This window comes from Antennarius striatus, chromosome 6 (genome assembly GCF_040054535.1).
Source record: "Antennarius striatus isolate MH-2024 chromosome 6, ASM4005453v1, whole genome shotgun sequence".
Taxonomy (NCBI): domain Eukaryota; kingdom Metazoa; phylum Chordata; class Actinopteri; order Lophiiformes; family Antennariidae; genus Antennarius; species Antennarius striatus.
Window position 1 is genome coordinate 22,302,169 of NC_090781.1, and position 15,595 is coordinate 22,317,763.

A 15,595-nucleotide genomic window follows, 5' to 3' on the forward strand; every position below is an offset into this window, starting at 1 on the left:
TGCACAAGAGCTGTAAAAAGTGCCCCAACAATATCTTACCTGTGCAGATCGATCAGAACACAAGGTTTATTAACTGTATTCATATTTTCAATCTAAAATGAAAAACATAGCTTTTGAAGTTCAATAATTCTTGACTGTAATAAAACTAAAAATAGCCCTATTGACAGGGTCTATTTTCCTATCAAAAAACTCATTTATAGTAGTTCTGAATTTAGTATGACTTTTACTTGTAGTGGAGCGTCAATAAAACGGCACCGTGATATTTAGCAGCTGATTTGTCTATATAAATATAGGTTAGTTAACTGAGCATAAACATCATTTGAGGGAAGAAGAACATGTGTAATGAGTCTGTCTGAAGGTCCACCAGGGACACGTACGTCATTCTGTTCGTCAAATTACATAACCATGACCCTTTCCTCAGAAGCCCGTGGACAATCATTTATTATTGCGTGTCTAACTCGCACGCTTCATTAGGTAATGCCTTTGTAGACCAGTCCAAGTTAGACACATGATAAAATAAAATGAAAATAGTAACGCTTAATTTTAATTGTCAAAATCAGGAGGTATTTTAAGTAAAACAAAAAAATAATAATATTTGTTTTAGCACTTGGTAGAGAAGATAAAGTTAACTTTTGATTGGATTAATTTTATGTTAAAAGCGCAAGTAACCCCCCCCCGCTGTTAGGACCATTTTGGTTTGGTCCTCCGTCGTCGCGTAAATGTTCCTTCCGCTTTGAGCAGTGTGAGAGCGTGACACAAAGAAGAGAGGCGAGGGTAAGTGCCTGACCAAAATTATCAGCTTGAAATTATTGCACATCGAGCCGGGGTCGGTGGCATTCCATAATAACAACAGATTATCCACAATAGATTCACATTAAAGCTAAAAACGTAAAATTCAGACAAATATTCGGTTTATTTTCCAACGTTAGCTCAAGTGCTGACTCTTCTATTACGTGAACTCAGGCTAACTATTGCAGAAAGTCTGGTTTCTTAAAAGTGTTAGATAATAATAATAAGTGTGGAGCAGATCAGATTTAATCCAACAGTATTGTATTCCTGAATTTACCTGTAGTATCGACAGAATTATGTTTTTGGTCAGCATTAAGAAATGCTGACCAAAAATGCTGGTCAGCATTTGTTAATGCTTTGACCAGGTCCAGGTAATAGTCGGGGCCCTAAAAGCCATCCTCACTGGCTGTTCTAGTCACTATTTCTGACCGCCGACGAGACTTTCTCAGTACTTGTAGAATTGAGTCGTACCTTAACATTTTCACTGACTCAACTTTTTACGTTGTCTATCACTGTTAGATAGTTACTCAGCTATTATCACAGGAGGTGGCTTGAGGGTTGAACCTTGACCACAGCTCATTCATTCATTCATTAGTTTCATACTCGACCTTACACTTAAGCAAATACTGCAGTGTGTATAAAGTTTGGCTGGGCAGATAGTAGAATGCAATAACCTACATGTCAGAGGGAACTTATTATATCCCATCTTATCTATTATACAATCACTTTTGCTTCTGTGTACATTATATTTAAAATGTGTTAAACATAATGTATTCTAGTAGCTTTCATTAACATAATAGCCCTTACAAAGTACTGAGAGGGAACATCTGAGCCAAAAACGTCACTATCGTTAAAATCTGAAGATGGATCTGGAACAGTCTTCTGGGTGTTTTAAAATATATCCTCGGGTTGATTGTGATTTCATTCAAGTCATCCACTGAATAGTGTTGGGAAATCACCACGATGATGTTGTTTTACTTAAATCCGACTCATGCCAAAAGAAATCATACAGTCTAACTCTATGAATGTGGAAATGCACCTGTAGCATTTGGGATCATGTGTTTATCCGTATTTGAATGATTCTGCATTATCTCAACTACACATTGGTACTAGTGTTGTGTCCTCATTTCTCTCTGTGGCCACATCCTTCAAAGTATACAGTATAGTATAATCTCACATGATAAATATAGTTTGTCATGCGTTGTCCATGTCTAGGTGGGTTTTTTTTATGATTAGCCTGTAATATCTTTATTATTACACTGGGAAAAATGTCTTATAGGTTCTTATTTTACAATATTAAAAACGGCAAACTTATCCAGAATCTCAATCCATACCTGATCTGTCTCAAAATTTTACTCTTCTTTGGCCCAAAACCTGTCCATTAACACAACTTCACCTCTATCTGCTAACATCTGTTTGACTTAACTTTTGGACTATCAAACAAACACGTTTGATCCCAAGACATCCACTAGAAAACACACTATGAAACTGAGACAAGATGTTCTCTGTGTTTTCCATACGGGTTGTTAATTGCCTCTACTGGGAGATCACTTCAGCCACATTTCACTGAAATGCTCTCAGTGTCATGGCCTTGGATACTGTACACAATAATAAATCTGTTTTGCTGAACTAACATTGCTCCTATGTCGGGGAGACTTGTTACTGTGGTTTCACTCTAGTCATGAGTTGCATGCAGTAACTGCGTAAATATTGGAAACTGGTTTGCTGCGTAAATAAAGCTAGCAGACGCTACTTGTCAGCACTGAAAAATGCTCAAGTAACCATGTTCACAAGGGGCAATATCCATTCACACAATAACACCTGTATCTTTGCTGAAGTGTCTTGTCAAGGACACTTTGCTGTGAGACTGTGGGGAGAGGGGGGGGGGGGTCACCAGCCTTCCAGTTAGTTGATGACTGCTTCCTTAGCTGTGCTGCAAGATTCTTTACCCACCAGGACTGTCAAGTTAATTTTATAACTATGAAGTGTTCTGGTCTGGTCATGTCTTATTTTAAGTTCTTAAGTAATTACTTTGAGGTAGGTTGTTTGATTTTCATTGTAAATTTTAATGCCCAAAACACAATGTTTTCAAATGATTGATAAATAGATTGATTCTTTAGATAGATTCTTTTTTCATCTCGGAGTAAATTCAGTATGTCATCTGCTCACGATAAATACATAAATACACATAACAGTAGCATGACACAGACAAAAAGACAATACATAACTACATAAATATGCATAACATAAATACACATAACAGCAATAACACAGACAAAAAGACATTACAGTGAAAATCAACTCACATAGCGTAAAATGATTGAAATTATTAAAAGAAATCAGTTCTCTGTAATTTTACAGCAAACATCCTTTGCAGAGATGTTTTTTCCATGTAAAATTCTCAAATGATAATGCCAATGAAAACATGTCAGTCAACGTAACACAGCCAGCATTAAGGATCAACTAATCTCTCATTGTTTTCATTTTTTAACCACGCAGACACCTGAGAAGTTAGAACTTAAAGTTCCTTCACGCTTGGAGTGAATAAAGCTGTTCATAATGAGTGAGAAAACCCCGACATATCTCGGTTTACAAGACGTACAACAAATTGTTGAGTAATGCCTGATGTAGGAAAAAGGCTTCCTGCATGTGTTGGCAGTCATATGTAGTTCTGTGCTCCAGTTTTATTTTACTCTGAATTTCAACAAACACTGTAGCACTGAAACAAATTTTAAAAAATGATTTGGTTTTATATATTGAGGAATTTTTAAAGTTAGATTTCAGTTTTTAAAGTAGTCAAACAGTGAGAAATTACTCCACCCCCTGACCCAAACTGTTCAACTATTCTGCATTTTTAATTGCTGATGAATAGTTTGAAACGTCGCTATTGGGAGAAATGTTGTTTATTTAATGATCTGATTAAATAACTTTCTCTCTGACCACTGGGTGTTTTTTTTATTTTATTTTATTATAGATTGTTCTAACACATTCTTTTCCCATAGTGTCTCAACAAAAATAGACATGGACACTGAGACCACCACCCACACTGAACCCATGGTTGATGAAGAGGAGCCTCTTTTCAGCAACCTGGACCTCTTCCTGTTCTCCCTCATCGTCGGACTTGTCATTTACTGGTTCATGTCCCGCAAGAAGCCCGAACCCATCCCTGAATTCAAGAAAATCGACACACCGTGAGTCTCCATTAGAATCATAAGAGTCTTTTTCTATTTGCTGGGTGATCTTCATCATAACAGATTTTTAAATCTATTTTCATCACACGCAGAACAATAAATCTTCACAATATAATATTGGAATATTGGAAATATGATCTTCAAATTCTTCATTCAACTACAATCCCGTTCATTTTCAGCAGCATTTAGATCAGACTTTCATGAACATGTTCATTTTAATGATCTATATTTTTTAGGTAGAATTTTAAATAATAGTATCACGACCAAACTTTGTTTTTATAAATGTGGGCAGAAGAAATTAAATCCAATTGGTCCATTTCTTAGTTAATCTTAATTTTTGCTCTTTTTCAACATATTTTCATGTATTTTTTCAAATTTTCTGTTAATAGAAAGAAATTAGTACAATACTAAATACATTGGGAACCAGTACACAAACGTGTTCCCTATGTATTCAGTACTGCTGTAGTGCACGCTCGTGTGTTTTCATTTGTAATGCTAAGTAATGGTTTGGCCTGCCAGAGAACACGCTCCAAGTTGGGGTTGAAGAAACATGGCAGATTTTATGTTTTGTTTCTTTCAGCGAGTGTTTTACATGAACATATATGTGTATATGAATACAGAAAGTGTGGGACTAAATGTGGAGGTTGTCGCCACCTATTAAGGAATGACAAATCATTCACAGATAAAATAGAAGTTGTTTTTTTTTTACACAAAATAAGGTGGGGGATGAAGACTTCAATTGCAAATGTCTTACAGCGTGGATGTGGTCAGAACGAAACGGGCCGTCATCCGATTCTGTCTTCGCCGTCACTACATGCACTTTGGAAAGGCCTTGAATGTCTTGTAATGTTCCACCAGCACTGACCTTTGTTTTCCCTCCCCGCCGTGCTCTTTTACCCAGACTCTATGTGATCTGTCTTTGCCTGCTTCTCTTTTTTTTTTTTTTTTGAGGACACAAGCCACTCCTTCCCTCCCCTCATCACGTATCAGTGGTGTTCTGGAGGTTTGGCTTCCTTTCAATGGACTCTACTTCTATTGGACACATTTGTAGTCCCTCCCCAACCACAACAGAATCTCTTTAGTCACCCGAGTAAAAGGCATTCGCCAGGTCTTGTGTAGCTGTGTGAATGGAAACAGTGTTGGAGGCCGTTGTGGGGGGAGTTGAGACAATTTGTGTGGAAGCAGGGCCACAGCATTCCCCATCCAGCATGTGTGACCTGAGGAGGACCGAGTGTCTGTGCAGAGTAGTAATACAGCTAAACCAACCCCAGGCTGGTGTCCCCTCCCATTAAAGGGAGCAGCGATTACCTAACTGCTATGGAGGGGGGTGTAGTCTTCCATGTATTTCCTGTGCTTTTGTTTTAGGCCCTGAACCCATTTTAAAAGTTCCCTCGAGGGCGAAAGAGGAATGCAAGCCAAGCTCCTTTTGTGAGTCCTCGGCAAAGGTGGAAAGTTGAGGCAAAAGACAAGCAACTCTTTCTTTGCCCCGAGTTACTTTTTTTTTCAATCTGCCCCCCCCCCCCTTTTTTTTTCCCGTGTTTTTCTTTTCCGTGTGTGTGTGAGGATCTGTCACAAACCAAATCCTTTTATGATAAATGAGGTTGCCATAGCAGTGACATTCTCCTCTCTCCTCCTATAAGACGGGGGCGGGGACTTGAGGAAAAAAAGGAATTGCCATTCACAGCCCCCACCCCCCCACACACCTCCTCTTCAGCAGTCCACCGTAGGACTGCTCTAATAACTAGCTAAATTCTAAGAATGGATCTTTTTTGTCTTCCGTATCTTCCGCGCTGGAGAGGAATGGGAACGGGGATGAGGATGACGAGGAGGAGGAAGGCATTTTCAGCCTGAGCGTTTTCTCTGCGCGCTCCTGTGAGTCAAAATTGTGGGTCTGCAGCTCGGCTGGATTTTATGGGAAAGTCAGTTTCCCACCATTGTGTCTTCAGTGGTTGCCAGATACTGACAAGGCTTGTAGGCTGTGTGTGTGTGTGCGCTTGTGTGTGTGTGGTGAAGTTCTGTGTATGTGGAGAACAGACGCTACTGTTTCAGAGCAGCACAGGAAGAGGCACGACTCGGATCGTGTCGGTGCCTCCGTGCTTGAAGGCAGGCAGCTCTCCCCAAACCCAACAGCGTCTGGCTGCCTTTCTGGACCGGTTAGATTTTTTTTTTTTTCTGTCACCTGGCTGTGGAGGGTTGACGTCCTGCTTTTTGAGTTTGACCGTGGCGGTTTCCCGGCGTGGTGAGCCAGCGGTGCGAGAGGCAGTGGTGAGCTGCAGGGTTACATGCCATGGGCTGTGTGTTCTCTCTACCAGAGGACAGAAGAAATGCCGCCGAAAGGTCAGTAAGAGTTTCGTACCAAAGTGTGTTCTCAGGGCATTTGAAATGTGCTTCAAACCAGATGCTGTTTGGCGTGATGATGCAGGGTCACACGTGGGGGTGTAACTGTTGGGTGACAAAGGGTCTAGCTTTAAAAAAACCCCAAAACTTCAGAAAAGGTCTACGTTTATTACAACAATGTTGTGGAAGCGATCCTGGTGCTCAGAGAACCACAAAAACATTTGAAACCGCTGTAATATATGAGCTTCGCCAGTAGTTGGTGGTGTGACTTTTCAAAATAAAGACCGCAGAAAAACCACATGTTCTGTCCACGCATGGCTGGTAAGCTGAAAACGTAATGGCCATGCTCGGGGCGGAGCTGCTCCGTCACAGTTTTCTGGAGAATCATGTTGTTAAAAAGACGAAAAGTTAGTGTTTTCTGGCTCTTAAGACAAACATTGTTGCTTAAGCAACCATCATCAAAAGTTCCTTTCTTTGTTAGAATCTTCATCGAAATGATTCATTTATTCTTCTGTTTCTGCCACAAGTTTGAAAAATCTCAGGAAACACATGTGTTTGATTTCTGTTTCATTTGGGATGTTTAAAGGATAAATCTGGTAAATAACACACAAAAAAACCCCGCTGTTAATTATCGTATTATAAGATCACTTCTGAGTCTGTGGAAGACAGATTGCGTTTTTGGGCAGGAAACATTCCTGGGTGGATTAATGAGGTGAAATCTTAGTGTGTGTATAAATGATTAACTCTAAACTGTTTATACTAAACTTTAAATCGTCACCTCCGTGTCAAAGGGAAGCGTGACAGTGTTTGTTTCAATGTGGAAAAGATTAGGATCTCATTTGCTTGGCATTAACGTCGAAGTGGCGGCGCGGCGCGACAACCTTAACTTCAACAACACTACTTTTTGTCCAGTAAATAGTCAGGTTCAGGCTGTATTCAGTCTTCATGTATCGCCGGCTTTACTTTTGTAGTTAACATGTTTGTGTTTATTGATTATTTATTCCGTCCATAAAAACTTGCACCTATACTCGGATTCTTACATAAAACTACTCTTGTAGAGGTGATTTTTCTGGCATGCTGGGTAGCAGTCCCAAATGCCTTCCTTCTGCACGCTGCTGTTGTATGGATTCCTTCCTTAGTTTACAAGTTTTCTGACTGTGTTGGAGACTAAATGGAATCAGATGTCTTCGTACTTCAGTCCCCCTCAGACAGAGTTAATGAACACATCGTCTTTTCCTTCTCTTTCATGCCATTTGTGCTTTTGTGGGACCTTTTTTATTTCCTTTTTGGTGCAGCTGTCTATCCAGACGTTTGATGCTGAGTGAGGCGGCATTGCCTTTTATTCTGTGTTTTTAATTAACACTGTTAACACGTGTTGTTTTGATCAGTAATTCTTCCTGGACAAATCTAAATTAATGTGGATGAACCCCTAGTGATTATCTATCAGACAATGAACCCCAGTTTATTTCTTAACATGACATTTGCTGACACTGACTAACAAAAACGATGATTTGTTTAAAGCTCCTCTCAAAAACTGGAAGTGCGGTTCCTTTCTTTTCGAAGATAATTTAAACAATCTGTTCACGCCATTCTTTACTGTGTAATACATTTGACTCAAGTTTTCAGTTGTTGTGCAGAAGAAATATTTTAATGAAATGTTGCTAAACTTCTTTTATTTCTTCCCAGAGCACCGACAACAAGAGAGACCAGTTTCATCGAGAAAATGAAGAAAACTGTGAGTGATCTTACGTTTAGGTTCCTCCTTTTACTTCAGTCATCCTCTGAAGGTTTCAGGCACCACAGTACAATACAGGCATCGTTTCTTACTCCCACCAGGGAAAGAACATCATTGTGTTCTACGGCTCCCAGACGGGCACAGCAGAGGAATTTGCCAACAGATTGTCCAAAGATGCTCAGCGATACGGAATGAAGGGGATGTCAGCCGATCCAGAAGAGTACGAAATGGTAAACTGGGTTCTTTTTCACACATCTCTGCATTTCTAGTATTCACTATTTTTCTTGGTATTGTGCTAAGTTAAATAACTCTTTGTGTGTTTCAATTGTTAATTCTGTTATCATGGAAACTCTTGATGCCCAGAATACAAGCATCCTGTAGAGTGTCTGATGTCTGATTCTTCTGTGTGACATTTCAGGCGGAGCTATCCCGGCTGTCTGAGATTAAAAACTCCCTCGCCATATTTTGCATGGCCACGTACGGCGAAGGAGACCCGACAGATAACGCTCAGGACTTCTATGACTGGCTTCAGGATAACGATGATGAAGACCTGTCTGGACTAAACTACACTGTGAGTCTTCAACGTCTGTCTATCAGCAGTTTTGAGTTATTTACAAAGGTGTGATTCTTCATTAAGAATCACACCTTTTCTAGATTACACAGACTTTGAATTGCTTGCGTTGCAAAAAGAGTTAAGTCAAGTTAACTTCTCTGTCTTCCAGACCTCAAAAGCAGGCGCAGCTTCAAGCTTTGTGCACATCGTGACAGATAGTGCTTTGTTTGTCCTGTCTTTCCGGTCATTGTTGCAGCATCTCTGGCCTCATTTAGTGAAGAATTTGACTGTGGATAATCTTTTTAAATTGTTTGGCATAGCTTCATCCTTCCTCTGCTATTTTATCTGTCGTCTCTGTTCTGTAGCAGAGCTACTGTTTTTTTATGAGAGGGATTTGTTAGCATCGTATGGTTTGGGGTTCAATTTTGTTCTTTTAATTTCTCTGAAACAGCAATTCGATCCTTAAACTAAAGTCATTCAGATATTGAAATATTATCGTTGGTGACTTTCTTTTATTAATTTGAAGAATAAGGAAATGTAAACCACAAGTACATGTTTGGTTCTTGAGATGAAACCAAACCACATACTGATGCTTCTCCCTGTGTTCTGTCTTCAGGTATTTGCTTTGGGCAACAAAACATATGAACACTACAACGCAATGGGAAAATATGTTGATAAAAGGCTTGAAGAACTCGGTGCAAAGCGCATCTTTGACCTTGGCTTAGGAGATGATGATGGCAAGTAAGTAAATTAAATGTTTTTTAATTACCTTTTAACTTGGTGAGGTCAAATGGTTGAGAACAAGTTCTTTTAGCCACATAGTGCTAATTCCATGAACCCATCACTGTTATGTCCTGTTGACTCCAGGATAATGAAAGTTATCTAAATGTTTGCCGGAAATAATGTCAAGACAGTTTATTGTATCTGTTTTACCCGATTGTTAATAACAAATTAAGTATATCTATTGTGCTAAAAATATGAATTTGAGTGTGTTTCAGTATGAATTTAAATGTTTGGTTTTTGTCTTTCAGTCTAGAAGAAGACTTCATTTCATGGAGGGAACAGTTCTGGCCAGCTGTTTGTGAGCACTTTGGAGTGGAAGCCTTAGGAGATGAATCAAGGTTCGTTCGAGGCTTCATCATCATTCTTTTAATGCTGTTCAGTTACCATATATTTGGTAACAGTTCATACGAGAAGAGAGTGTGAAGTTGTTCCATTTTTGTCCTTTCAAAACCCGTAAATGGATTACTTTGTTTAGCATGATCAAGATTTCTGAGTAGAGTTACTGTTTTCCAGTTTGAAGCAAAGTGTCTAAGTTCCGGTAAATTACATTTACATCCAACGATTCTGCTGTTCACACTGAAACAGTTCATTGAGGAAAATGAAGACGTAGTTTTGATTGAGTAACTCTAGAAATAAATCACAGGCTGAAGACAGAAAACGTTCACACGTGTATTTGTATGTCAAACTTTGCACTAAACGAGGGTCGGGTTCCATCCAGATTGTGTCCTTTGTTTTGTTTTTGTTTTTTTGAGACGTCTAGAGCTTTTTACTAAGATTAAAGAAACCCAAATCAGGACATATCAGATTTCCATCTCCCCTCCATCTATGCATAAAGTTAACAAGGACTAAATGTTATTGTGTAGGACGTAGCATTTGTTAGCAGAGTCTGAAGACGCTAACAGTCGTTACCTCTCTCAGTATCCGGCAGTACGAGCTGAAGGAACACACCGACATCAACATGAATAAAGTGTACACAGGAGAGATCGGCCGCCTGAAGAGCTTTGAGGTCCAGAAACCGTAAGTGCTGTCATTGCTTACATTTCACCCACATCTCTTAAGTGACCCATCTTTCAAAACTTATTACCTTAAGCTCCATCTTTTGTAATTGCATTGTAACTTTTTAAATGTTCTTTTTGTTTTCAGACCCTTTGATTCGAAAAACCCCTTCCTTGCCCCGGTCACAGTCAACCGGCGTCTCAACAAAGCTGGCGATAGACATCTCATGCACCTGGAATTAGACATAACTGGCTCCAAGATCAGGTGGGACTGGTTGGATATACCTTTCCACGTCCTGTTTTATAATGACAGGTAAAAAGTCTGATTTGCTCACGTGGTGTGTTTTCAGATATGAGTCAGGAGACCATGTGGCTGTTTTCCCAACTAACGACGTTGCATTGGTGAACAAGTTGGGACAAGTCCTTGGAGTGGACCTCGACGTGGTTATCTCTCTAAACAACCTTGATGGTATGGCATTGAGAGCGTGACACACCTTGAAAATACTAATCGTCCGTCACGGCAACCTCCCCTCGTATCTACTGTTGCCTCATCTCATGCGTGATTCTGGTGTTGTTATATTAGAGCAACTGGATGTTATTGCTGTGATAGGAGTTTAGTGTCATCAATCAAGGCCGAGGAACTTTTATTATAGTCTCTCTCTTGTAATTTGAAAGCTACACTTTAAGTTTTTGGGGCATAATGTCAAACATAAATCAACCACAATTATAGATCATCTCTACATGATGATGAATTTTTGATCATTTGATCACGACGTATTTACGATCACTCTAGACACCCAACACGATTTCTGCTTTTTAACTTACAGAGGAATCCAACAAGAAGCACCCCTTCCCCTGCCCCACCACCTACCGCACAGCCCTCACTCACTACCTGGACATCACACACCCGCCTCGCACCAACGTCCTGTATGAGCTGGCGCAGTACGCCTCTGACACCAAAGACCAGGAGAATATGCGCAAGATGGCCTCTTCCTCGCCTGAGGGAAAGGTCAGTGATGGATTCATCAAAACAAACTCACGATGCCTTCAGATGAATGCTCTGACCTTTATTTAATGCCTTGATTGTCTTTTTATTGCTGCTTCTCCACAGGCTCTCTACCAGAGTTGGGTGTTGGATTCCAGCAGAAACATCCTCGCCATCCTGGAGGACATGCCCTCTTTGAGGCCTCCCATTGACCACCTGTGTGAGCTGCTCCCTCGTCTCCAGGCTCGCTATTACTCCATCGCCTCTTCCTCTAAGGTACCCCCCCCCCCTTTGGATCGCCTCTAACTAGCAGCAGCATCCATTTCACTGTTGTTATCTTGGTCAGATCTGAGAGTTGAAGTAGAGGCTTGTGGGTAACTCCCCTGTGTCGTGTAGGTTCACCCCAACCACATCCACATCTGTGCAGTAGTGGTGGAATACAAAACCAAGACTAACCGCATTAACAAGGGAGTCGCCACCAACTGGCTGAAGAACAAACTGGTCACCGACAACGGCCACAAATCCACGGTTCCCATGTACATCCGCAAGTCCCAGTTCCGCCTCCCCTTCAAAGCCACCAACCCAGTGATCATGATCGGCCCCGGGACAGGAATCGCTCCCTTCATGGGCTTCATCCAAGAGAGGGGCTGGCTCAAGCAGCAAGGTATTGATGTAGACATTGTGTGTGTGTTGTGTTGGTATTTCTAAGGATTTTTGGAGAAATTAGCATCATCTGTTCATACATAAATTCAAGACTTTAAGGCGTTTATGTGAAAAGGTTTGCTTTTTTCTCTCACTACACCACATTGTAATAAACGTTTATCCACTCAGATGAACTTCCCACATCGGATGTTGAACCACGTCCCTAAGCGAGGTTGACGTATGAATAGATGACGACTAGATTGAACACAGTGTTAAGACTCCAGGCCCACGTGATAAATGCGTGAAGAGGTAGAAATCAGAAATCTCAAAGGCATTCGACATAACCTGTTTTGTTTCATCACGACAGGAAAAGAGGTTGGAGAGACGGTGATGTATTTTGGCTGCAGACATAAGAACGAGGACTACATCTACCAGGAGGAGCTGGAGGACGCAGAGCAGAATCAGGTGTTAACACAGCTCAGCGTTGCCTTCTCCAGAGACCAGGAACACAAGGTACGCTGGTCCCTCCTCACCACTGCTGCCTTCCTTTTTGAGCGTGTTGCAGTGTGAGACGCAGATTGCGGGTTTGAGATGAGATAAATGTCTATTTATATCGACTGGTCGTCAACACGATAAATCAAATGTTTTCTCTGTATATTTACTTAAAGGTTTTTCTTAAATATTCAGTTACATAGCACATTTGCAGCATAATGTTGATGCACTTAAAGTTTTGTTTGTTTATTTTTTTAAATGAAGGTGTATGTGCAGCATCTGCTAAAACTAAATAAAGAGAACATCTGGAAGCTGATTCACTCGGATAACGCTCACATCTACGTCTGCGGGTAAGTCGACCAGAAGAACCTCCACATGAAACGTGATTTATTCAAACGAAATGAATGAATTCATTTCATGTCCATTCCTAAAGCCTGATAGATCCATTTTCTAATTTCAGTGATGCAAGGAACATGGCTAAGGATGTGCAGACGGCCTTGTACGAGATAGCGGAAGAGCAGGGCGCCATGACGCGGACCCAGGCGACAGATTACATCAAGAAACTTATGACCAAGGGACGCTACTCACAAGACGTCTGGAGTTAAAGAACCACAAGCTCCTTGCTCACGTTGTGGTTTTCAGTGTTCTAATTTTAACTCTATCTCGTTTCATCAGGAGCGAATGTAAAAACATTAGATACCAGTCAATCGCCTTGGTTCATTAAAGCTATAGGTAGCAGAATATCATGAGGCAAACCCTACCTCAGCAGGTTTTGTTCATTAACCCATTCAGTAATTTCCTGTCTTATGTATGTGAACCAGTAGCCTGTCTGCTGGCTCCACCCTGAGCTGCGGTCGCTCTGTCTAGTTTGCAGAAAACAGTTAACGTAAAAGAATGAAGCTGTGTAACTCAGTGTTTGACTGCAGCTTTGGGTACTGTCGGAGGTGGGGGCGGGGGTCGGGTTAGGGTTGAATCTCCACAGAAGGTGAAGCTTCCACTGAAGTCATCTTCATTTCAGATTTAATTTTAAGTAAAATAAAGTCGTGTGCCCATCGGTTTAGCTGTGCAGCTTTCTGAACTGAATGATCACAGGATTTTATTTTATTTTATTTTTTGGTGTACAGAATAGATTTCCGCTGAACACGTTTTAAAAAGTCAGATTGTATGACGCCCCTTCACATCAGCCATCCTGGAATGTTTGTAATTACTTCTAAATGATTATCAGATTGTAACTGTAATGCAACTGCAGGTAATCTTGTATTATACATGACGTCAATGTTTAAGTATGTGTGTTCCAGATTCAGGCAGAGAAGCTTTAGACATGAAAGGTGTTGATCCAGCGGTGCTTTGGAAAAGTGCTAAAGACATTCGATGTTATAGAAAACATGTACAGCTATTTGTTAGGAACTTGTTCTGTGTAACAAACATGCATCATAGGTACAGTTACCTTATACCTTTGTATTTTTTCAAGGGATTTTCGCCTCTTATGCAGGAGTTTCTGTTCATTATTAATCAGGAGCAGAAACCTTTTTTTTTTTTTGAGAGATGCAAACACGAATGCAAGGTGGAGGGATCATAGAAAAACATGAGATTATGTGAATTTATCTTTCCTGTAAAAGCTCATCTTTTAACATGATGGAAAATTTTAGACATCGTATATTTTTGTAAAATGTTCAACCATTTGAAATGTAGGCTTGAAACCGGATCTGACCTCCCAAATGGTAGTTGTTTATTTTTTTATGCATCTGACGGCGGAGGATTTGTGAAATTCTGCGTCATAAGCTATCAGACGCACGATGAACACCTCCGTTCGTTTTGCGTCTTCATCTTGCCCACTCATATATGCATCACTATGTGGACCAGATGTCCCAAACATGCCTCCCAGCATGCATCAGTCAGTGCTCATCCCAGTGCATTGCATGTCTATGGAGGGGAGGGTGGGGGGCTTGACGAGACCGGCCGACCAGTTTGTGCAGCCTGTGCCTTTTTAACACTGCCTTATACTGTATGTTGCATTAAAACTGCTTCACTGTCTGTGTAGTAGATTCTGTTTCTTCCATGCTTACATTTTGATTGTCACTTTACCCAGTACTGTCACTTTTTTTATTCCATTTTTTGATGTAATTATTCCCTTTTATCAAGGCATGCATTTTTTTAATGAATAGAATTTGAATAATTTGTCATTGATTTGTCATTAAACTTTGAGGTTTATTTACATTCTGCATTTTGTGTCAAATAATTGTGTAGAATAAGTTCACAGTTGAAACACCAGTAGCATCAGAGTACGTAAGTCTGTCGAAGGCCAACAGTTATCGTGAAATTAAATCCAACTTTGGACATGGAGCCCTGTTTTGAATTTTGTACCTACTAGACAAAATGGGACTCTACTGCTGGCGTCTTTATGGATGTTCGACAGGGATATAAATAAATTTCAAACTCAGACTACAGTAAATACAAGGAAGCATTTTTTAAATGTATTTAAGAAAAGGTAATTTCTGTCAATTAAATTGAAATATTTTGATTTGGTCACTGCAAACAGTTCAATAGTTTTATGAGGTTGCATAATTTCACTTCTGACTCTTGCTCTCCTCAGTGCTCTATGAATTCTTGCAATCATACACGTGTTTACTGTAAGTCATGAGGTGTTAGGTCTAGTGGGATTGTCACAAAGTAGAAGAGTTTAGACATCAATATCCTGTGGGGTGTTTGTGTTGATTAAATCAGCAGCCACTCCCACTGCAAACCTGTTATAAGGGCTGATGTCATATATTTGGTTAAAATCATAAATGTTATACTACTTCCTTACAAAACAATAGAAGAATCCAGAGATCAGAACATTTAATTAAAACTTGTCAAGATTTGTCCAGTAGATCTTGCTATAGACATTTTGTTTGAGCAGGAGAAGCACAAAAGGCACTAGTATTGTTACTGATGATAACTGTAAGTGATTAAAGAACAACAAAGCACAGATCCCTCACCCTCAGTCTTGCATATCACAACACATTCACATGATGTCAAGAATAAATATGAATACATATTTGAATATAGAGAATAATGAAAGGGGAACGTATTTATATGAAGACCAAGTAGACT

General features: G+C 40.1%; 1 protein-coding gene across 2 annotated transcripts; it reads left to right on the top strand.

Moving 5' to 3' along the window:
* The first annotated feature begins 742 nt into the window (after positions 1-742).
* On the top strand, positions 743-14,719 carry porb (P450 (cytochrome) oxidoreductase b). 2 transcript variants are annotated; one of them, XM_068317011.1, is made up of 16 exons: positions 743-774; positions 3,792-3,980; positions 8,004-8,052; positions 8,154-8,282; positions 8,471-8,623; positions 9,222-9,346; positions 9,637-9,726; positions 10,307-10,405; positions 10,532-10,648; positions 10,734-10,852; positions 11,211-11,392; positions 11,495-11,644; positions 11,765-12,032; positions 12,378-12,523; positions 12,767-12,852; positions 12,963-14,719. In XM_068317011.1, the coding sequence occupies exons 2-16, from the start codon at positions 3,811-3,813 to the stop codon at positions 13,105-13,107; spliced, it is 2,028 nt and encodes a 675-aa protein (XP_068173112.1). In that variant the 5' UTR covers positions 743-774; positions 3,792-3,810; the 3' UTR covers positions 13,108-14,719. The 2 variants fall into 2 exon arrangements, with proteins under 2 accessions (XP_068173112.1, XP_068173113.1); XM_068317012.1 differs by lacking the exons at positions 743-774; positions 3,792-3,980 and adding an exon at positions 6,121-6,317.
* Positions 14,720-15,595: the final 876 nt, after the last annotated feature.